Below are 24931 nucleotides of genomic sequence, written 5' to 3'. Positions count from 1 at the left end.
GTTCCCATGGAAACCGCGATGTCCTGGGGAGCAGAACAGTGGCAGGAGCTGGGCCTGGCCAGGTGCAGTGGGGGAGGAGGGGGCTCTGCTGAGACGGCTCCGCCCATGCTGGGTTCCGCCCCTGAGGCTGAAATACTGTCTGGGGACCCAGGAAATGGCCCGCCGGGCGCTGCAGAAGTTACCTGTTAGTGACAGGAAGTGCTGGCCTGGAGGCAGGATCAGCTAGAAAAGGGTGGGGACAGCTGCGCTTTGCTTCTCCAGGAAAAATGCCAGAGAATTGAGCTGCGAATCAGGTGCGGAGGGTGAGGTGACTGCAGGACCCTGTGTCTCTCCTTTGTGGCGTTAACTCACAATTGAACGGATTGTGTTAATATTAGTTCTGTTTCCACCGCTAGATCGTTACCTCCATGAAGTCAGGGTCTACGCGTTTTCATTGATTTATCCCCAGCGCCTTACACAATACCTTAGACCCAGCAGCTTGGATGAGCATGTACTAAATCAGGGCCTGTTGAGCGGATTCCTTAAATAGGCGAGGCAGGACCCGTCCATATTCCATGGTTCCAGGCTGGTGTGCTGGCTAACTGGCTCTGGGGGGAGAAGGGAGGGGAGAGCCCTCATGTAGCATCTGTCATTTCCGTGGTGTAACTGCATCCACCATGGCCCGTTTCAAGCTACCCGTGTGCTGCTGAACAGAGGTGGGAAGAGGTGCACACGGTTGGCTCTCTCCACCCTCAAGCACAAACCCCTGCAGGTAGCTGAGTTACAGGTGCCCAGTTTTACCAGCACTTTTATAACCGACTCTGTGGAATGCTTTAATTCATAGCATTAGCCACAATTCTACACTCCTGGGCCCTCACTGACCTGTCTGGCCCACTCCCCGGTTCTAAATTTGAAATGTTCCCGCTTAACGAATTAACGCTTAGAACTTGGCCCAGAATAAGTGCTATGTAAGTGTTTGCAGTTGTGATTTCTCACCCGAACCCCAAGGCAGTGAATTTTCTCCTTCCTAGATTCTACCCAGCGCCGTCCAACTCTTAACATCTGCTTGAGCAAAGCCTCGAGGCCTCCACATTCTCCAGGTAGATTCCAAGGCTTCCCTGTTTCATCCGTTAATGAGTTCCTTCCCAGCAGCTCCAGAAACCCCACATCAAACCAGTCTTTAGTTTCTCAGCTGTCAGAGTCTCGGCCTTTCCGTGTAGTGTTTGTAATTCTTCCTGTCAGTCTCATCTCTCTGTAAACCGCACTCAGAACTTCTGCCCATGTGGGACACAGCCCTAGACAGTTCAAGCTGAAGTCCACTTCTAGTTCAACGAAAGCGGTGCACATTGCTAATGCCTTGTTTATAATACATTTGCCCCTGTTGCATTCAGACTGGATCCCTCTAGAATCCGCACTTGTTTAGGGAAAGATCAGAACGGGGCAGTGGGCAATGTTCAGATCGCTCCCTTGAGACTATCCCTTTAAAGGTCACTGAAGTTCGGGCTCAGTCCTAATGGTCCAATAGCTAGAGGGACAAAGGCCATAGAGCAGCTGTACTGAGCTGTGGGACAAGGTCTAAAAATAGATGTGGTGATAACCAGCTTGGTCACCTTGGGAAAGTTAGTCCCTCTGAATCTGTTTTCTCAACTGTAAAAAAGGAAATAGTCATAGCTAGACTAAAATGAGATGATATATGATAATATCTAACACACAGATCAGTGTTTGCTGCCTGGGGTGGGATGGGATGGGGGTGTTTTAAACAAAGGGGCCAGCATGGTCCCCGTGGCCTTTTCAGCATGTGAGGCATCTGGTGCATTCAGGGAGGTGAAATTCAGGCTGCAGAATAGGGCCTGTGGACCTCGATCGCCTGGGTTTCCATTCTGGGTCCGCCACTGGGCACTAAACCTTTCTGGGCCTCTGTTTCCTCATCTGTAAAATAGGACTGAAAATAGTGCCATCTCTTCATTAGGTTGGTCATGAGGATTAAATGAGATAATACCATGAAGTGCTGGATAAAGAATCTGGCATGTGGAGAGGACTCTGCAGCCGTTAGCTGCTATGAGATGTTTGGGGGAATGGAAACAGGGGTTGGTCGGGCTAGAAGGTAAATGCTGAGATGCGATCCAGCAAGAGGCAACACAGGAAAGGGCTCCCAGCTGAGTGGCCCTGCACTGCGGTTCAATTAAACATTTACTGAGCTCTGCTACGCGCAAGCATCGTGTCAAGTTCCAAGAAGGGTTCTGAATTAAAAAGAATCAGTCCAGGGAGTGGCAAGAAGACAGGCATAGGAAGTAGCTATAATATAAAACTGGCACATCTTATGGGCTCAAAAAACTATATGTGGGATTGACTGCAAGGCCTCTGGCCCACAGTGCAGTGTAGGAGATTAGCACTGCTTTTCCCAAGGGAGGTGAAGCCCAAGGGAAATGATAGCCAAGCGGCCTCTCCTGGGGCCGGGCTGGTGAATGGGGAGGCGGGAGCCCCCTGGGCTTGGGGCTGGGCAGAAGGGGCTGGCTGCTGTGTGACTGTCTTCTTTAGCAGCTGCCTGGCCAGGACCCTGGGAACTGGCACTTCCTAATGAATTGTCTTTGAGGGAACTCTTCCACCTTGTGACCAAGGGGTGTTCTGTCTCCAGGGAGCTGACCCCGGGGCTTAACCCTGTGCCTTCCCTGGCATAGAGCTTGGTCATTGCTGGGATGTGCTGGGCGAGGTGGCCTGAGAAGGGTGTGGGAGAAGTTTAGCCATTCCAAGCAGAAGAGTCAGGACCATGCTTCTGGACTAGGTGCTGGGAGCAGATGTTTCAGGCTGCATTCTGAGCTGGGTTTTATGGGCTGGGGCTCCAGCAGACACTCCTTGCGTTTGGAAGCAGTTGGATTGACTGACATCTGAGAAAACATAACTGTAGCTGTTGACTGCAGTCAGGGGAGCGATCCTGCTGGAGCCTTAATCTGAAAGTCAAACCGTGCTCAATTCTCCCCGGCACCAGGCAAAGCCTGTTCCCTGCCTTTCCTGCCGGCATCTCGAAGGCCCCCGCCCTGGACCCAGCCTCTGCACATGCCGCTGGCAGGCCCAGAGGCTGCGGCTGCCTGGCCCAGAGAGCAGGCGTGTTCAGAGGCAGCGGGTCCTGATGCTTCCACAGCTCACCACCTGGCCGAGGCAGAGCTGAGAAGTCCAGGTACCCCGCTAAGACAAGGCACACGGATAAGAGATCCAGGAGCCTGGAATCCCAATGACTTTTATCCTCACAAGGTTATGTTAGGATTAAAGGAGATAACCAGTGCTAACAGCTGACAGTGCTTGGCACAGACAAGGCTGACAATGAATGGTGACCACAGTTGTGAGGAGTTACTGCGACAAGTACTAGACTGGATCGGTCCCCCTTACTAGAGGGAAGACACCAGCCATTGGGCCTCCCGCTGGTGCGAATGGGAGGGGGGGCGTCCGGTGGGAGGGGCGGGGAGCCAGCAAGCTGGGCCTTTGAGGGTTCAAGTGGCCCATGGCTTCTCCCCAGGGCTGGACTAAGCCAGTCTAGCCCTTCTAAGCCCCACTCTCTGCTTTTCCCAAGCACTGGACCATTTTGTGGTCAAGTGGAAAGAACATAAGACTAAGACTTCAGCCTGAGTTCCGATTCTATCACTGAGCAACTCATGTAACCTCTTTAGATAAGCTTTCCCACAGAGTAGGCATAAGATGAGAAAATGAGAGATCTATAAAAACGTCAAAGCCTTCTCCAACACACAGAAGTATTATTATGAGAGAACGTTCTTTTGGAAACCTGTTTGGTGAGGTAGAGACTGTCTTGTGCTGCACGGGTCCTGATGCTCAAAGGGTAAACGTGGCAGTCAGTTCTGTGACCCCAGGACACATAGGACTCAAGGCCAGTAGAGAAAAAAAGGGGGAGGAGGATGAAGTGATTCTAATAATGGTTCAAAAACAGTACCTGGGAAAGGGGGAAGAACACAAAATTTGGAGTCTGGATACCCAGGTTTAAATCTCAACTCAGTCACTTATTAGCCTGATGTAATTATTTAACCACATGGCCCCTCAGTTTGCTAATCAGTAAAATGGGAATAATAAAAATATTGGGTGTTTCAATGCAATAAGCACATGAAATGTAAGTTACAAAGTGCCACCAAATGTGTGTGGGTGTGTCACTGTCATTTTGCCATGACAAAATGGATGGAGCTCCCCTTCCCACACCAAACCTTCCCCCCGTGCTTTCTTGTTGGGGACTGGCTGGCTCTCTGGTGACTTGGATAGAAACTGCCTCTCACTAGCTGCCTAAGTGCAGGAAAGATACTTCTATTTTCTCTTCCTGAGTTACCTCCCCTTAAAATGAAGAGGCTGATCATGAAAAAGACAGGAGATAAGTGATAGTAAAGACGTGGAGAAGAGGGAACTCTTGTGCACTGTTGTTGGGATTGTATATTGGTGCAGCCACTCTAGAATACAGTATGGAGGATCCTTAAAAAATTAAAAATAGAACTATCCTACGATCCAGCAGTCCCACTTTGGGGATCCAAAGGAAATGAAAACACTAACTCGAAAAGACATCTGCACCCCCATGTTCATAGCAGAATTATTTATAATAGCCAAGGCACAGAAACAACCTAAATGTCCACTGATGGATGAATGGATAAAGAAGTTGTGGCATATATATACAGTGTGATATTATTCAGACATTAAAAAAAAACAAACAAGGAAATCCTGCCATTTCTGACAACATGGAGGGACCTTAAAATCACTATGCTAAGTAAAATACATCATAGAGGAAGACAAATCCTGTAGGATCTCACTTATACGTGGAATCTAAAAAAAAACTTAGAGCAAAAGAGATTGGATTTGTGGTTATCAGAGGTGAAGGGTAGAAGGAGGGGGTCACGGAGGAGGGCAGTCAAAAGGTACAAACTTCCAGTTATACAAGAAATACGTACTAGGGATGTAATGTACAACGTGATGACTGTAGCTAACACTGCTCTATCATATATAGGTAAGTTAAGACAGTAAATACTAAGAGTTCTCATCACAAGGAGAAAAATTTTCTTTTCCTTTTTCTCTTTTATCTGAGAAGATGGATGTTAGCTGAACCTATTGTGGTAATCATTTCATAGTATATATAAATCAAACCATCATGCTACATGCCTTAAACTTATACAGTGATGCATGTCAATTATTTCTTAGTAAAACTGGGGAGAAAATGAAGGGGCTGGAGATGAGATCCTACCAGGTCTCAAGTTTTAGGTTCTTTATATTCTCGCCCTTGTAGACCAGCCTTAACAACCAGTTTGTTGAGATTTCACATTTATTACTTTTTTTTTAATGTGCCAGGAGGGAAGGGTGTGAGTGTGTGTGTGTGTGTGTGTGTGTGTGTGTGTGTGAAGGATTGGGGACAAAGCAGACTGTGGCCTCCCCTGAGCCCCACACTCACCAGGGATGGACCTGTCCGCCCACCTGGGGGAGGAGAGCTGGTTGGAGCCCAGGAACCCAGAAGATGCAATTCCAATTTAGCAACAAGAAGAAGTCCTCTCCAAGGCAACCCAGGCGAACACACCGCCCACTGGGCAGGACTAAAAATACACCCGCATGGTTTCAACGTCACACCTGAAGTAAAAATACATCCAACCAGGAGTGGCTGGCTTGGTCTCCCCCACCCCACTCTGCTGTCTCCATCTGGTGCCTTTGAGGGGAGGAGAGGAGGGCTGGCCAAGCGCTTCCTTCACATTCACTCCTCTGCCCCTGAGACCCTGCCAGCCCTCACCCCACACACCCAGCAGAGCCCAGAGGAGACGGGGCCCTTTGTAGTAACTGTGGCTAGAAGCTGCCAGATGGCTGTAGCTGACCTGGGTACCACAGGGGAGTGGATTCCGGGCCCGAAAGAACTTTAGGCTTGTGTCTCAGAATCTCCACTTGCTGTCAGTGCTCGCTTCGTTCATTCATTTGTCCCCATTCATTGATCCTCCAAATATTTATTCATCTTCTGCTCTGTGCCAGGCACTGTGCTGGGAATTCAGAGGTTAGACGAGTTCGTGGACCAGAGAAGCTCCCCATGTAGTGAGGAAGACAGATCTGTGCACAAACAACTGTAGCCAATAGAATTTAATAATTGTCCTATGGGAAATAAAAATAAATTCTTACTGGCAGTGTTTTTTGGTTTCAAAAATGGGGTTCCGAGTTCCAGTAAGTTGTACTTTGCTTCTCCTCCTCCTCCTCTTTCTGTGCCTCTATTTGAATTGGCATGTGGGCTTGTTTCCCTGCCAAATGAGTCGGTAGAGATGGGATTATACGTTTATTGGAGCGGATAGTGTCGATGTTGCTCTGAATAAAAAAAGGTGCCCCCATGCCATTCCAGGGAAATGGAACAAGCGTTAATTGACAGCTTACTAAGTGCCAGACACTCTACATGTTCCTTCATATAATTCTTAACAATAACCTCTGTGGTAGGTGGCATTATCCCTATTTTATAAAAGAGGAAACTGAGGCTCAGAGAAATTCAGTAACTTGCCCCAGAGTCACACAATTAATTATCTGTCTCCAAAGTCTATCCTTGGGGGGTGGTGAAGGTGCAAGGAGCCCGGGGCCACCTGCTGTCTGTTCAACTACCATGTTCTCCACTGAGTCTATCCAGGAGAAGCACTGACAAGTAAGCTGAGACCATACTGTGAAGCACCGTGGGTGTGCTCTGATGATGCTGACTCTATTTTATCAGCATCCAGGAGAGATTTCACTGGAGTTCTCAGAATGACTCCTTGCAATGGGCCTTCTGGCCATGAAAAGATGCCCAGGAAAGGGACAGGAGTCGTCCTGAAAGGTGCCTCCAGGGTATCGTCTCTGATTCTGTGATCTCAGTGACCTGACCTGGGGCACTAGAAATAAAGGGTAGGGTTTCCAGGGTGGTGGGCCTTTGACAACTTGAGGCCTCCGCTGTGTGTGTCCGTGGAGACCAGGTTGGGTCGCTGCTTGCCCCCTTCACCCCCACCTCACTGGCCAGTGGCTAATGTCCTCTGCAGAGGTCTGACCCTGACCAGGCTCTGGTCCCACTGCCTCATCACCAAAAACCTCCATCCAGAAATTTTCCTTTCCTACTATACATTCCCTCCTCTGGACCGTCCACTCTCATCCCAGCTAGGAAAGGCCAAAGGCTCTGACACCCCACCCCGTCCCCATCGGAGGAAGCAGCCAAGCCTCAGGTGGTTGTGAGTGCTGACACTGGCCTGTGAAGGGAGGTACAGGACAGGCCTGGGGGCTCCAAGGTCAGTCACAGGGAGAGGCGGTGGACAGCCAGGCAGGCTGCCACACACTTGGCTGGACCCATAATTGAGGTCTGCAGTTCTGGCCAAGGTCACAAAGGGAAGGATGGCTGAGAGGCTCAGAAGTGACAGAGTGGCATGACTGTGAATCACAAGGTTTATCACCCAGAAAGGGAGCTCAACACTAATGTCCCCCACTGCGTGTGACTGTCATCGCCACCCCCCAACCCCAGTCTGTGGGGCTCTGTTTCTCTCTGCATATCTGTTCCCTGTTTCTTGTGTTCTTTGCATTATAGCCTCTCTGAAGCGCTATTTTTAAAAAAAGGTTTTTTTTAATTGAAGTATAGTTGATTTACAATGTTGTGTTAGTTTCAGGTGTACAGCACAGTGATTAAGTTTTATATATATATATGTTTATATATATATATAAGTTTTATATATTCTTTTTCAGATTATTTTCCTTATAGGTTATTACAAAATATTGAGTATAGTTCCCTATGCTGTACTGTAGGTCCTTGTTTGTTATCTGTTGAAGCTCTATATTTTGGCATCCTTTCTTTTTCCTATCTCTGCTTCTCTGTTTATGGCCCTATGAGCAGAAAGAAATGTTTTTCTTAACCCAGGTTGTCCAAGGAGGAACGAAGGGAAACAGAACAAAGTCCACTTGTCTTCTTTTGAGTCCTTTTAGCAAAAGGAAATGAGCTTCAGCCTTATAGGGGAACTTGCAGTTAGATACGAGTGTAAAAATTACCAAGGAAGTTATGGTCTCCATCCCAAGAGGTCTTCGAAAATGTTAGGGAAACCTATTGGGCCATCTGTAGTAAGAACATCTGTCTTGAAAGAGGGAGGAGTAAAATGGAAGGCGCTGAAGCTCGCCTGCCTGAGGATGCTCTCAGAAGCCTCACCAGAAATATGTGTGTGGGTGGGGGGATGAGGGGGGCCCAGATCGCTTTGCCCTCGAGAAAATCTGGGGCTTCAGCGAGGGGTCTCAGCCTCGCTGCTGCTGGAGAGAGGGTGACATTCAACTCTGCAAAGGGCTTCAGCCAAAATCCTGCCCTGTTTAGGCCCAGGCTCTTTGGGGTGCTCCCAGAGGCAGCCCTACGCACCCTGGCCCCAGACTGGGCATTTTAGGCCTGAGAATTTGGCTGATGCAGAAAACAACGAAGGCAGAAATGTCAGAAGTAATTAAACCAAATGATAGCTTAAACCCCTGTAGAAATCAACACATCCGGTTTAATCACTTTCTTAAGCTAGCACAAGACTGCAATTCTGTGGAGAGGGGTTCTTTATTTCTCGGGATCGTTAACAAGAACTGCATATCTTGAGCTTGCTTTTGGTTCAGATGCTCCTGGGGAGAGGTGATGAGGGTGGGGCTGGGGGTGGGGACTCCGAAAAGAAAACAAGATATAATAAAATCTTATTTGAGGTCCTCTCTCGTCCCCCGCTCCTGGCACTGTCCGCACTCGGGGCAGCCCGCCCTCCCAGCAGCCAGGCAGAGGCACAGTGCTGAATGTGATAAATGAGGCCATTAGAGAAATTCATTTCTCTTTATTAGTCTGTGTCAGATCCTTTCTATTAGTGGCTGGAAATGACCTCTCTTCTGCAGTAAAATGTCATGCCAGTTCACTCCTTTTATTTGTTCTGCACCAACGAGGCTCAAACTCTCCCTGAATTAGTGCAGTGAGATTTATTTTCTCCAAATTTTGAACGGCTTATGAGAGATTGGGGGGGAAAGTGGCAGGGGGGTCGGTGGTGGGATGAACTGGGAGATTGGGATTGACATATATACCCTAAGATGTATAAAATAGATAACTAATAACCTGCTATATAAAAAAATAAATTAAATAAAATTCAAAAAAATAAAAATAAAAAAAAGAGAGAGATTGGGCTGGAGGGGGCGGCCAGGTAGGAGGCGACACAGGGAAAAGCATGGAGAAAGGTCGGGGAGGGAGAAGGCAAGCTCTTCTGGAGGTCAGACCTCCTCGGCTCTCTGGAAATAAAGGCTAATGGCCATCTTTCACATCTCGTTCATCATCGTCCAGGCACTGGGGACTTAGTTTCCACGTTTCTGCTTCCAGCCTCTGAAGGGTACTGGTCCACGGTGGGAGAGATCTGGACAGTGGGAAGAGGAACTCCTTAAAACTCATTTTCTAGTTGGACAGACTGAAGCTCAGGGAAGGTCAAGAATGACAGGACCAGTATCCCACGCATGACCTAAATCCCCCTTCCGATCCCCTGCCTGGCTCAGACAAGGGCATTCATGTCCCGGGAGGGTTAAGTGCCCAGCCCTCCTGGTCCCTGCCCTAGTCACCCCACCCCACCCAGGCCCGCAGTGGAGGCTGCTGGAAAGGACTCCTTGAAGGTGGCTTCCAGCCTCTTCCCCAGTCTTATGGGGTGATGTTGGAGGATAGCTTAAAATATAGGTCAACGCTTAGGCAGGTGTAGGATGGGCAACTGGGGAAGGGGCTGGGAACTGGGCCAGGAACAGCCTTAAAGATGGCCATAGCATCACTGTAGCCACAGAACCCAGCTGAGTCACTGGGAAACTGAGCCTGTTTCTCAGGGGTGGTACAGAGCATCTCAGCAGTCCCCACACTTAAGGTATCAGGTAGCGGTCAGGGTGGTGGAGAGATGCAGGTGGATAGAGCACGGGAGCCACAGGCAGCCCTACCAACCCTGGCTGTGGTTCATATGAAAAGCTGTGGGTGAGCGCAGATGTCATCCGAACTCCTGGGCTCAGGGATCCAGAGATCAGGGTGGGTGGAACCAGAGGCAGGAGGCTGGGGAGGATGGGGTATGAAGGGAGGATTTTGGAACTGATAGTGCAGCTCAGGCAGGGAGGGGCTGGGGAGAGGGGCCATGGCAGCAACCAGGAGGCCTGTTCTGTGCTCCATGGGTCCTTGCTTAACTTGGGGGAGAGGATGTAAAGCACGTTTTCTTCTACTGAGAGATGGCAGAAGCCATAGAAAACACCCGCAGATATGCCCTCGTCACACACACACACACACACACACACACACACACACACACACACACACGGGAGATCTGACACCTGCAGGGGGGAGGTTTATAAAATGGACCAATGCTAGAGCTCTGCCTGGAAGGTTCACGCTGTCCCCAGTGGAGGGGACAGTGCCTCCACCCCCAGTTCCCCAAAGCCCAGCTCTGTGTGAGACCTCGGATCTGACTGCTGCTCACCTCTTCGACTTCATCCCCCTCCGTTCGCCTACCTTGCTCCAGCCACAAGCACCTGGATTTTGTTCCAGAAACATGCCAAGCTCATTTCTCTCTGAAGTGCTTTGCGTTTTCCCCTGCTTGGCATGCCCCTCCCTCAGACCTTTGCCTGACTGCCTCCTCGTCCTTCCAGGCTTAACTCAAATGTCACCTCCTCAGAGGGGCCCTCCCTGATCACTCTCCTCCCTGCAGAGGCCAGGACAGTGGCAGACGAGCTCACCCTCTCCCCCCAGCCCAACTCCAGGGCTGGTAGCTGGGAGACACAGTCACCGGCAGCTCCCTCCTCACCACCCCACATGCCACGCACGCTGTGTACACAAAACACGTGATGCTCACACACTCATTGCATACAGATAACACGTAGCCCTGCACACACACTGCATACAATAGAGGGCATAGGCACCCTGTATTCACAGCACACAAACTCTGCACCCCAGCTCCATGCACACAACCCATATGTGCATAGTACAGCAGAGACGTAACACCGTGTGTGCACACGCAATAAAAACACCTAGGACAACCCACTTACACAACGCTCACACTTGCTCTCATTGACAGCCTACATTCAACCCAGGTGCACACATGTGCACCGGCACACCCACACACCATCAGCAGCTGCCCACCCTGCCTCCAGCCGGTGAGGAAGGAACGTGCAGTGACCGCGGCCGCCGTGGGGATGGGGCAGGGGCTGCGCCCCCCACCACCTGGCACGATGCTGCGGATTATTAGTTCCTGGTAATTTAGTGCCCTTGTACAGAGTCGATTTGTGCCTTTCACTCCTAATTGATCTAGTGGCTGTTTAAATGGCAGCAGGCATCTGTTGAGAGTAGGAAGGTTCATAAGGCGCAATAATTCATAACACCGTCTGGAATTTGCCTTTCACGTCCCTCAGCTAAACCACTGCAGGTCTCTGCTTAAATCACAGCCATGAAGGCTTCCTTTGGTATTCCACTCAGGGCCAGGAGAATCTTGCATTAAACTGGGATCAGGTTAGATTAGACTATAATATGCTGCGGTATTAGTGGCTGCAAATGAAGACTTATACTGGAGTTTAACCCCTTCACCTGGTTTTCTCTTTGTCTTCAGCGGATGGCTGAGCGAACCCATTGTTTTCCCACCAGCTTCCTGAGGGGGCCGAATAGCTCTTCTAGCAATTTGGGGCTGCAGATGGGCTACCCTCAGATATTGACCCTTTTTTCCTCCAAACTGTGACCCAGCCTGCAGCCTTGGAGCCCAGCTATTTACGCATCAGCTCCCAAAACAAGGGTCAGGGAGACAGTGTCTAGAGACAGCTTTGCCAAGACACGCAGCTCATCGGTGGCGGGAGTTCATCTCCCCTCAGCCCCCGCTGCCCCCAAGCTTGAGTAGAATGACCAGTAGGTATAGGTTTGAGTGTGGATGGGTCTCAGCACCTTCTGCCTTTCTGCCCAGAATTATTAGAATCCCAGGATGGGACAGGCTCACAGGGGTCCCCCATCAGCCTACAAACACTATGTAGGCTGAATGTTCAGTCCTTCTCGGCATGTTTAATCATAGCGTGCTAGAGGGAAGAAGCATGATCTGTTTTCATTTTCAGGACTTACTGTGCTTTCCAATATGGTAGCCACTAGCCACATGTTGCTATCTAAATTAAAATTAGTTAAAATTAGACAAAATAAAAAATTCAGTGTCCTAGACACAAGAGCCATATTTAATTTATTTTTTTAATAGATCTTTATTGCAGTGTAATTGCTTCACAATACTGAGTTGGTTTCTGTTGTACAACAAAGTGAATCAGCCATATGCATGCATATATCCCCATATCCCCTCCCTCTTGAGCCTCCCTCCCACCCTCCCTATCCCACCCCTCTAGGTCGTCGCAAAGCACTGAGCTGATCTCCCTGTGCTATGCTGCTGCTTCCCACTAGCTGTCTGTTTTACATTTGGTAGCGTATATATGTCGATGCTACTCTCACATCGCCCCAGCTTTGCCCTCCCCCACCATGTCTTCAAGTCCATTCTCTATGTCTGCGTCTTTATTCCTGCCCTGCCACTAGGGTCATCAGTACCATTGTTTTTTTTTTTTTTTTTTTTAGATTCCATATGTTTGCGTTAGCATATGGTATTTGTTTTTCTCTTTCTGACTTACTTCACTCTGTATGATAGACTCTAGGTCCATCCACCATGGAGGTTCCTTAAAAAACTAAAAATAGAATTACCGTATGACCCAGCAATTCCACTACTGGGCATATACACTGAGAAAACCATAATTCAAAAACAGCCATATTTTAAATGTCCATTGGCCTCATGAAGTTAGTGGCTACCATATTGGACAGCAGAGATTGTAGAATGTCTTCATCACCTCAAGAAGTTCTGTTGGGCAGTGCTGCCTACAACATCCCCATCGGCAGAAGCCTGGGGACCAGACCCAACATACATACTTTCTCCTCTCCCAGCTCACAGAGCTTACTCAAAAAGAAAGGAGCTAGATGTTGTGGTTCCAGGGCACTGAGGTGAGCAACCAGAGAGGGATGTGCCGTTGCTTTTTGGGAACCATGGTGAGAGGGAATGGGGCTCCAGAGTCCAGTGTCAATACCCATGTAAACACATGTGCACGTGCTGGGTGTGAAGACATAGCTGTTCACTCATGCTGCAGAGAAATGAGAACGAGATGCACTTATATATGCAAATAGGGTCACACACCTAACATATATATATTTAACAAAGATTTATTAGGATCCACATGCTGCTGCTAGACTCTGGGAAGACAGTGAGGAATAAGGTGGGCTTGCTTCTTGCCCTCATGTAGCTGAGAGTCTAGTGAGGAAGGCAGGTGGTAAAGCAAACAACCCAGGGAGTCGTTGGCATAGGTTGAGGGGAGGGGCAGTCAGGGAACCTTCCCAGGTGGGTGATGTCGAAGCCAAGACCCATAGAGTAGCCAGGTAAGCACTTCAGCTTACATCCATCCATCATAGAACCGTCACACACATGTGCACACTCACACTCACATATTCATCATTCACTGGTTCATTGTCAGTCACCGGATATTTATGAAGTGCCTGCTGTCAGCATCAGGGCAAGATCCTAAGGATACAATGATCATTGAGACAAAGACAGTCTTGGAGGAAAACACTGGACAAATAATGATGCAAATAATTATTTAATTACAGTTGTGCTAAGTGTGTGATGATAGAAACGTGTAGGGAGGTGTTACATGTGTGACTGGGGTGTCTGACCTAAACTGAGTCTGCCAACAGATGCAGGACAGGTGGAGACTTCTGCCCACCACGTGTGACGAGTACTCAGGTCCACACCACTCCACGTACACTTGCAAACACACAGGTGCTGCCCTCGGCTGGCTCCACTCAGCCAAGGGCGGGTGTGTGACCAACCACGAATGTTCACATCCAGGACTTTTCTGGACACTTCCCATATTTCCTTCCCAGATTGACATTGAGCCAGAAATGGACACCTACTTCTGTGAAGGGTTATACCCAGCATCCCTCATCAAATATCTGTGCAATTTCTCTGGACAAAGAGAAAAGTTAGGCCCCTGGTGGGGAGGAACAGAAGCCTCTGAGGCCCCAGGAATCAGGAGACTGAATTCTCTGTGCCAGGGTGTGAAATGCTGCCGTCTAGGCTGACCATGGGGACTGGGGCCTTTCTCAGGGAGTGGGACCCTGGGAGAAGAAGTGACGGCAATGTGGGAAGGGACCCTGGTGGCTTCTGAGCCCCGACGGCAGCAAGTCTCTGAGTGCGCATGTGTGAGCTCTTGATGTCCCCGCAGGCACCCTCTTTTCCCGCTCCTGACGCTGCTGTTTGAGAAATGTGAACAGGCCACGCAGGGCTCGGAGTGCATCACCTCCGCCAGCTTTGACGTGGACATCGAGAACTTTGTCCACCAGCAAGAGCAGGAGCACAAACCCTTCTTCAGCGACGACCCAGAACTGGACAACCTGGTAAAGACCCTGCAACCCCACCCTGGCTAGGCTCTCCCTACCTTCTGATGCCCTAGAAGCGACCCTTTCATTCATGCATTCAACAAAGAAATTTGCGTGCCCCCTGTGGGCAGGCACTAGGTGTACCCTTCCAGCGTCTGAGAACCTTAAACCAAGAGTTGCATGCAAAGGTGTTGCTGCCAAAGCTCTCCCCTCCTCCGCCGCTGCGAGACCAGCATCACCTACAACCCCCTTGCAGTGCAGACGGGAGGAAAGGAGGGTCATAGCGCCCAGAATATCTGATGTAGCTGTTCCAAGAGCTAGAGTCCTGGCCCGCTGGTAAATCTGTCTTGGGCTGCCCAGAGAGGAGCTGATAGCCATGTGCTACAGTGTGCAGGGTGGGGATGACAGGCACAGTCAAGCAGATCAGTGGATAGGAAGACCCGAGACATAGTCACACTGAGAAGATCAGCAGATGTCCTGCCCATTTAGGGGGATGCAGTAGATCAGGCTCCCAAACCTAGCTTGTCATCCACATCATCACTACAGCTTTCAAAAGCACACGGTCCTGGGTCCCACCACCTGGAAACCGTGATTCAGTAAGTTTGGTGGGACCTGTGAAGGTACATTTTTAAAGGTTTCCCAGACAGCCGCAATCTTCAATAAGGCTTGGTAACCGCTAGATTAGATGATACCTGAAAGTCTCATCTATCCCTGGGAATCCTGTTGAGAAAGAGAGCTGGAGAGAGGCTGCTCTGTTTGTTCATCATGACAGCGGTCATCCTGGGATTATTAACCCCAATTCTTGATTTTTCTGTGGGTGGATTACCCAGATGATGCACGGTGAATTTGGAAACTCTGAAAAACTCTCTTCCACAAATTGATTGATTATAGCACTGACCTCTTGCAGTCAGAGTTTAGTTAGTACCTACTCCCCAAAGGGAAACAGAATTAGAAAAGCAAATGTGACTCCAAAAAGGAAGGAAGAAAAACACACATACACAGCGCACCGGCAGAACAGATTTAAATGACTTGGGTATTATTCTGTGTTGTGAATTATCCACCCCACTGCTTCCCTCAAGAGTTGATTATGCTACTTTATGGAGGCCAGAAGAGCTACTAGGAGAGCCCCCCAGCCTGGCCTGGAAATTTGTGAAGTACTATGATGCGTTTAGAGGACAGAGGATAAGCACCTGACCGGGGTCAGGAGCCTTAGTGCAGGTTTCTGGGAGCCGCAAATCCACCTCTGCTTGTGCCTGGCCCTCCCTCTCCCCTGGCTGGGATTGAGCAGACATCCTTCCTGGGAGCCCAGACCACTGTCTCTCAGGTCCCCTAGGAGAGCTGTCCCCGTGCAGGTTCTCCAGTTGGTCCAGCAGTAAGTGCAGGCTGGCCTGGCCCTGCCCTGCTGTTCGGTTGCTCAGGATCTCAGAACCGCAATTGTGAATCAGGTCTTTAGAAGCTACACCCGCAGCAGCCGTGGAACCAGGAAGTGAGGCAGCCGTTTCTGCAGGAGCGGGAATGGGCACCCCTCTCCCTTGACCCCAAAAGAAACTGAGGCGTAAATTGGTAGGAAATACCTAAAATAGGCTGAGTAATATGAAAGAATGTAAACCTTCAGAGGTAGGAGTCCTGGGGAAACAAACCTCACAGACCTTGCCCACTACCACCTGCCAGGTGAGCTATAGAAGACGCCCCAAGGACAGCCTCTTATTCTAGCACAGCCTGGAAAATACCAAAAAGTGTGGCCGCCTCCCTGTTCTCCCCTGGTCCACACTACCTGGGTCTCTCAGAGTTCTGTTCACTCAAAGATTCAGATTTCTTCATTAATCCAACAAAACTTGGTTAGTGTCTGCTACGTGCCACGCCTGACCTAGGCACGCGGATGTTGTAGGAGCTGCCCCAATGGCCCCAGACCCCCAGTGCTCCTTGGGTCTCTATCTCAGGGGACTGGGCTGGGAGTGGTCCACTGGTGGAGCAGGCCTTGGGCAGCCCACCTCCTCATGTGGACCTGATTTACCCAGAGCAGTTAGCCACAGTCAATGACTGAAGGATGGATCGATTATTTAAATGGAGACCATTGAAGGAGCCAAGGACCTCAGCCCAGCTACACAGCTTACCCTCTGGGTGACTTTGATGACAACTCCTTTGAAGCTCAGTTTCCTCACCTATAGAGCCAATACGCCTGTCTCCTGTGACAGTCATAAAATAGTCACGAGATGGCTTGTGGAACTAAATGCATGGCATCCAGAAGGTTAAGGTCAAATGCATTATCACTAAAGCCAGGCATTCCAGCCACCTCACCTCACCTCCAGGCCATCAGAGAGACTGTGTAGCCGGAAGCCTGAAACTTTACAGGGGGTTGGGGGAGGGTGTCAGGCAGCGCCCTTTGCCACCCCACTTGTAGTCCTGTGTCGGGAGGGGAGAGATGAAGAGGCCCATCACAGGAGCCATCATTAGAACAAGAATCATGCAGCCAGCACAGCCGAGATGCACATAATTAGAAATTAGAAAAAGGTCAGATCACGTCATTATCAGCTCAATCAGCTGCCGAGTGCCACAGCCGGTTAATTTGGCATCTGTATTTTTTACAACCCCACACACGTAGCCCAACGGACTGTAACTCTTTATCCGGACAGATATACTGCGCAGAGGAGCAGGGACATAAAATGAGACCCCAAGCAAATGAGCTGAGATAATTGAGAGATTTATTTTATATATATGTGTGTGTGTCAGGGCGGCTTTCCTTTGTCCTTGAATGTTGACTTTCACAGATGGGACTGTCGGGAGGACGCTAGGATCCCCCGAACTCTGTCCTGCGCTGGGCGCTCGGGTCCTGCCTCCTCCCCAGCTCCCCCAGGCCCACCACGGGCACGCGGGTCCTCCCCCTCCAGCTGGTCCCCTCCTCTCGTCCATGCAAATCTCTGTGTTTACCTGCCCCGCTCCACGGTCTCTTAGATGAGTTCCCTTGGGCACTGCTTACTAAGCTCTGCCAGAGCTGCTCAGAGACCAGAGAAGTTCCCAGAGTATAGGTTTCTGAGGGAACCTCCCTTCCTGGTTAGCCAGCTGCCCGAAAAGAAACTTAGAATCACAGAACACTGGTAGGGAAACCACAAGTGTGGAAAGCAGCACGCCCATTTTATAGATGGGGACACTGGAGTCTGGAGAAAGAAAGGCAGTGACTTGTCAGCATCCAGGTCTGCTGGCTCCTTGCACGCCATCACCCACCTCTCTGCTTCCCGGGGGTAACAGAGGCCTCATTTATACAGAGTGCCACCAGCATCTCTTCCCCTGGTGCCCACGCTCTCTGACCCTCTCCACCTCCCCATTTCAGTGCCATGCGGGTGGCTTTCCACCCCCATGGTGGCTAAGCTGGAATGCTCCCCCGGGGATACCCTCACTCCAATTCCCACATCCACCCAGCGTTCACCAGGCCTCTGGTACCTGGCCCTCGGATCCCCTGCTTGGGCCCAGCAGCCTCTGACTGGCAGTTGGTTCAGTCTGTAAAATTTGCAAGTTCCCCAAACCCCTTTGAAAGGTAAAAGCTTTTTGTTTTATAAAATCTGATTTACGGGCCCCCAGTGCAGGATCGAGGTTTTATATATTATGCAAGATTTCAAACCGAAGCTGTAAAACGTACGGTTTCAGTTTCATGCATGGAATTTTTCTATGTGTGACTTTTTTAGCACTTATGGGGCACGTTTTAATGAGACCCTGGTGTGGCTTAAGGGACAGATTATAGCTGCCTGACCGCAAAGCCAGCTCCAAAATGGGGCCCCTCAGGCCCCTGGGCCCACTCTGAAGAGGCAGGGCCAGAGGCCAGAAGCTTTGAATAAGGAGGCCAGGCAGAGCCCTGGGCCCACCGAGCCCGCGGGCGGCCCCCTTCAGACAGCCATTCCCTTCAGCCTCCCGCCCACACTCTCTTCGCCTCGATGGGAGCAGAGAAATCCCACAAGACACCAGAACAGGGAAAGGAAATAATAATCAAAGCCAGTAATAATTAACATTTATAGTGCACTTACTGGGTGCCAGGTGCCGTTCTGAACACTTCACCTGTATTATCTTATTTAATCCTCTCCTCAGACCCACAAGGCACAGATGATTATTATCCTCGTTTTAAGATGAGGAGATTGAGACACGAGGTGAAATCACCAGCTCAAGACCACACAGCACATACGCGGGTCAAATACAGGCGTGGAGCCCGGGCCCACACTCAGCAGTGACGCAGCCCTAGAGCCAGTCTTTTCTTAGTGCTTCCTCTGCACTTGTCTTTAGTTCTTTTCTGGCCAGATCTCATTTCGTTCTCAGTACAACTCTGAGGGGATTGCTGCCGCTATCCTATTTTACAGATGGGGACACTAAAGTACAGAGATCACGTGAATTGTCCAGAGCGTCCAAGTAAGTGGAGGACCCCAGACCTAGCCTCCAAAACCCGCTGTTCTCTAGCACCCAGCTCTGCTATTTAATGCTCACCATAGCCCTATGAGAGGGTTATCATTATACCCATTTTACAGAAGGGGGAATCCAAGACCGAGAACCCATAGTCAATAAGTTACAGAGCTGGGGTTTGCACCAGGTGGGTGTAACTCCTGAAGCCCACCTCTTTCCCTGAACCACAATGCTTCTCCAAACTCTGGGGACGTGGGAAAGGAAGTGCCACATTGTGACTTGAAAGCATTTGACTTGTCCTGAGTGGTGGCCTCCCTAAGCAGTCTTCACGCTCTGGACTTCACCTTTCTTCCATGTCCCAGGCCTTGTTCCAGTGACCCCACCCTTCCAACTGCTCAGGCCAGATCCGGCTGGTCTGATCTGGTCTGGAAAAATTCCTGAATAGATTTTAGCTTTGGCTGCCCTAGTGACATGCAGGAAATGTCAGAGCACTTCAAGGAATGTCTGTTTCCCAATTTCTTCATCCGTAAATGAGGGAGAATATTCCAGCTTCCCAAATTGCAGGAGAAGGAGAGGGTAAACGGAATCTGCCCTCCAGGGCAAAGCTACCTCCCTCCCTAATTGCTGCCTGGAATCTCGCTGGTTACCTAATCTCTGAGCCTTGATCTCCTCATCTCTAGCAGAGTGATAGCAGTGCCTGTGTGTCCCCATGTTTCTGAGACTCAAATGAGGTGATGGAGAGAGAAGCATTTTGCAAATTGTAAAGTGCTACGTATATACATGTTTTGAAAGGCAAGGACATTACTATCAAATGAAGAGGCCGCAATCCTACAAGAGAGGCCACTTTTCAGAAAAGTACTTGATGGTGGGGGGGAGGGGCGTGTTGGCGTAAAGAATCCACATATAACACACAGCTCCTGTGTGCCCAGGACATATGTGTACATGATCTTATTCAGTGTTCACCACAACTCTACAGTGTAAGTATTACCTATCAGCTTACATTTTACAGATGAAGTTAAATGACTTGTCCAAAAATACCCGGGCAGGAAATAGTAGATTCAGGATATCATGCCATGCGACTTCCCAGAAAATGAGAGACCGCGGTCCTGCGGGCTTTCCTGAGACTTGTGAGGTTCGTGCGCTGTGAGATGAGACTGAAATGCAAGGGTGCATCTTGTTTTGCTTTTGTGAAGCCCTCTGCTCAGAAGAAGAGGGCTGTTTTTATATTTTGAAAGAGAAGGGAGGGAGAGAAGCTGAAAGATGAAGCAAAACTGAGAGAAAAGGAATGAAGGATCCACTCCTCACATTTGATGACGATATTAAATGGAATTGTTATCGCACTGGAAGATTTGGAATAACTTTTTACATGACACTGATCACTTAGGAAAAATAGTTTAATATGTCAGAGTTTTATTCTGATTTAGAGGCAAAAACCCAAAATTGCATAAAAATAAGATAGAGGATGATTTACTAAACATAAATATAGAAGAAAAAACTGAGGATGATTATTCTTCCACTATCTGAAAATGGAACAGCAATAGAAGAGCCAACAGGATATTAGAAATCATTAAAAGAGGTTGCAAAAGTTTATATGCATTTGATTCCCTGTGGTTTATAAAGCACTTTCACATTATTATCTCTTTTAGCCGTTATCAAATCTTGTGAGACAGGGATGAGGAAAACTGAGGCTCAGGGAAGTCGTGGAATTAGCCCAATGTCACCCAGTTTGTAAACAGTAGGTCTGGACTCAAATCCAAGCTGTCTGATGGTAAATCCCACAGGCTTTGCGCCAGGCCAGGCAGCTGCCCCACATTAATGGCATTGCCCATTTTTTCCTCTAATACTGAATAGGTCCTACATATGCATTGCCTTGGAATACCATTATGATTTACTCTATGTTCTTAAATCTTTAAACCAAGTCTATTACCTCATAAAAAAGTAATCCTTCACCTGTGCTTTATTAGACCAAAATGTAGGTCCACTTTTGGCCACCATGCACCAAATCTGATTTAAACACATTGCATGCGTATTTCATTTGAGCAAAGCTATTTTGGGTAGATTTTACTTTTTATTTTGTTCTACTTAATTGTATTTTCCAATTCTTTTTACCTAATAAGGATTTATTGGCTATAAATAGATAGGTGCACTTTTCTGTGTGTATGGATGTGTATGTGTGTGTATTCACGAAAAGATTTTAAAATGAATAAATAAAATGTTGATTGAAAATGAAGGATAGTCCAGTAAAGGAAAGCTCAGAGAAAGAAGAAAGAAGCAATGAAAGGAAGGAAGGAAGGGAGGGAAAAAGAAGAAAGGTTTAAGGAATTAGGATTATTTTGTCTGGGGAAGACAAAGCTAACTGGGCAACTTATTTAAGTCAGAGGTCTTGTCCAGTGTTTGGCATATAATGAGACTCAATATTTGTTGAATGTATCACATTAAATTAAGGGAGCTTGTATTGATGGAAGCCCTGGATGTTCTCGGTGCCTACAGAAGGCTGAGTCAGCACTTTATATTAAGGCAGCAGAGATTGCAGTAAATGTTTGGAAGAACTCAGCAGATTGAGAGAACATGGAGGTGGTGTGAGGTGGTAAGAGAGCCTCAGGAGAGAAGATGCAGCCATATGTCCGGGAGGGTTTGGACCATCCGGTCACCTAGAGACTGGCCTAGATCATCTCACGTGGTCCCTTCCAGGACCATCAGAAGTCCCTGTAATGTTCAGAGAATCAGAAAACAGAAGGCACCTGACAGTCCAGCCCCCTCTTTTTACACATGGGGAAGCACGGTGAGGTACTCTGGCTCCTGTGGGCCAGGCCAGAGCAGCCGAATGCGGGAACATTGCCAGGGAGGGATCTGGAAATCCTAAACTTTAGTTTCCTGGATGCCCCGACTTCCTGTCACTAAGCCACTTTCTCCCTAAACCATGCACCCTATCAACTGCCATTTTCTCTGTGTAAATCCTGAGACCCCTAGTTGCCGGTGAAGCAACACAGGCAACCTGGCTTCATGTCCCAGCTCTGTCACTTACCGACTGTGTGACGTTAAGCCAGTAAACTTCTACCTCTGGCCTTCATTGCCTTCAACTGTAAAATATGGGCAATAATGGTACCTACTTGCAGAGGTGGTTATGTGTAATCAATCAGGCGTGTGATGGGTTTAACACAGTCCCTGAGACGTAGTAAGAGTAAGAAATGTTTGGGTATTGTTATCCATCGATCAGTCAATGAGTATTTATTAAACACCATATACTGTCAAGTAGAAAATTTAGGCAAGAGCAAATAATTTATTCAGTGCCCGACTCCATCTTTTGGTCCAAATAATCCAGACTAAAGTCACTCTTCTCCTCTTTGCCTGGGATGGCACAGTCTCCTTTAGTCTCAGCCCCACGGAGGGGGCATCCCCTGAGGACAAGGCCCTGTGACTGAGCCCTGCTTGAAAACACACAATTGTTGGTTTCTGTCTTTGAGTGACACTTAGTCTAATTCAGTACTCAGAGCCTTTAATTAGTGAAGCACAATCCCTACCCATCAGACAATCCAAATGCCAACCTGGGGGCGCCTCAGTTGCTCTCCACTTGAAATGCAGATGAAGCTCAGAGCGGGTGTGGCCCTGGCTTCTAGCCACGCAGCACGACACACCTGATAGGATTCTCTGGGAGCGATGCCCATCCTTGTTTTCCTGGGCATCAAAATGCTGGCCAAAAGCTAAGAGGGATGCTTATATATTGCTTATGTCAACATAAATGGTCTCCAAGGCGAGCCCCACTTTTTTAATTTTTACTTTGTGTTTTGATAGAACTGTAGATTCACATGCAGTTGTAAGAATTAATACAGAGAAGTCCTGATCCCCTTCTTGCATGACTAGAGTACAGTTTGACAACCAGGAAATGACAATGGTATGATCCACCAACCTTATTCAGATTTCACCAGTTTTACATGCAGCCGTGTGTGTGTGTGTGTGTGTGTGTGTGTGTGTGTGTACTTCTGTGCCATTTTATCATATGTGTAGATTCATGGAAACACTATGGTAGTCAAGTTACAGAGCAGTTCCTCCCTCTCTCCCCCACCACATCCCTTGGCAACCACTAATCTGTTCTCCATCTCTAAAATTTAGTCATTTCAAGAATGTTATATAAATGGCATCATACACTATGTAACCTTCTGAGACTGGCTTTTTCTTTTCTGCTCAGCATAATTCCCTTTAAATCCATCCAAGTAGCTGAGTGTATCAGTAGTTTGTTTCTTTTTATTGCCTAGTACTATTTCGTGATATGGATGTACCATAGTTTCTTTATCCATTCACCTGTTGACTTGTATTTTGGTTGTTTCCAGTTTGGGGCTATTAGAATAAGGTTGTTTGGAATATTCACATACAGGTTTTGGGTGAGAAGATGTTTTTATTTTTCTGGGATAAATGCCCAAGAGTGCAATTGCTGAGCTGCATGGTATATTCAGTTTCATAAGAAACTGTTCTGCTGTTTTTCAGAGTGGCTGGACCATTTTTCATACCCACCAGCAACATATGAGTGGTCCCATTTCTAATTCCTTGCCAGCATCTGGTGTTACCTCTATTTTTAATGTTAACCATTCTGATAGGTGTGTAGTGATATCTCATTGTCATTTTAATTTGCATTTCCCTGATGGCTAATGACATTGAACATCTTTTCATATGCTTATTTGCCATGTATATATATACTCTTCAGTGAAATGTCTGATGTTGTCTTTTGCCCAAGTTCTAATTGGATTGCTTGTCATTTCACTGGCTAGTTTTGAGAGCTCTTTATATATTCTAGACATAAGTCCTTTGTCAGATATGTGGTTTGCAGATATTTTCTCCCAGTCTGTAGTTTATCTTTACATCTTCTTCACAGGGTCTTTTGAAGAGCAAACATTTTACATTTTGATGAGGTCCAATTCATCAAGTTTTCCTTTTCTGGGTCATGTTTTTGGTGTCAAGTCTAAGACCTCTTTGCCTAGCCCTAGGTCCTGATGATTTTCTCCTGGGTTTTTTTTTTTTTTACTAAAAATTTTATAGCTGTATGTCTTACATTTCAGTCTTTGATCCATTTGAGTTAATTTTTGTATAAGATGTGAGATTTAAATCAAGGTTCACTGTTTTGCTTGTGGATATCCAATTGCTCCAACACCTTTTTTGAAAAGCAATTTGGCCATATTTATCATGAGCCAAAAGTATGTCCATAGCTTTTTTTCTGTCACTTCTGGGACCTTGTCCTAAGGAAATAATGCAGAAACACGAATAAGCTATAAGGTTGGAAGATAAGTCACTGTAACATGTTTTTTAATAAAATTAAAAAATTGGAATTAACCTAAATGCCCAACCATAAGGAATTGGCTAAGTGTGGCACACACATGGAATGATATGCAGCAATTTAAAATGTATTTACTCAATAACTTTCACCCGTTCAACAAATACTCAGTATCCACTTGTGTTAGGAACGAGGATAATGGGGTGAGCAAATTAGCCACCACCCCTCTCTTCTAGAAGCTTGCAGTCTAGAAGGGAGAATAGAGGAAACATTCCTGCCACTTAGAAAAATACATCTGGTAAACTAAGGGGAAAAACAGGAAGGAAAATTGTATATACAAGGTGATTGAAGCTATGTTGAAATACACGCATGCGAAAAAGAACAAAAAAAATCGTCATTCTTTTTAGGGTGATTAGATCAAGGGCAGTCTTTTTCATCCTCTGTTTTCCATACCTGCCATAGCACCTTCTTTTTATAATAATAACAACGATAAAGGGAGAAGCCTCGATTGAGAAATAGCTTCTTGCCTTGAAAAGGTTAGGAACATCCACTTGAAGAGGCGGCAGACACACATAACAAAGGGTACGGAAAAGGCCACCGCAGACAGTTGGGTGTCCCAGCATCCAGCTAAGTCATGCTGGATGATGCAGTCAGTCAACATGTATTGATGGGGTGTCTGCTAGGTGACTGGCATCACATGAGGTGCTCAGAATACGTGTTTAAGGATAGCCAGTCCCTGACCTCTTGGGGCTCTTGCAAAGAGCTCTGATCTCGGTCTTCCTCGTGCCTGTTCAAGGCCTCACACTTTGCAGCTCACGCCTTCCCTCAGTTGCTCCTCTCCACAAAACTGTGCAGTTGTCAGGGAGCGCATAATGGTCCCCATCTGTCAGACAATGAGGCGCAGA

At 47.9% G+C, this 24931-nt stretch overlaps 1 protein-coding gene across 6 annotated transcripts in view; it reads left to right on the top strand.

Moving 5' to 3' along the window:
• The window catches only part of PKNOX2 (PBX/knotted 1 homeobox 2), a gene marked incomplete at both ends in the record, with an annotated part of 74496 nt that overhangs the window by 18611 nt on the left and 30954 nt on the right, over positions 1–24931 (top strand). For all 6 annotated transcript variants that reach the window (XM_079708124.1, XM_079708123.1, XM_079708122.1 and 3 more), the window contains one exon: positions 14227–14398. In XM_079708124.1, the coding sequence (XP_079564250.1) occupies positions 14227–14398 (172 nt within the window). The remainder of the gene's footprint in view (positions 1–14226; positions 14399–24931) is intronic.

The sequence above is a fragment of the Hyperoodon ampullatus genome (genome assembly GCF_949752795.1).
Source record: "Hyperoodon ampullatus genome assembly, chromosome: 7".
NCBI classification, from domain to species: domain Eukaryota; kingdom Metazoa; phylum Chordata; class Mammalia; order Artiodactyla; family Ziphiidae; genus Hyperoodon; species Hyperoodon ampullatus.
This window is presented reverse-complemented; position numbering and strand designations above follow the sequence as displayed.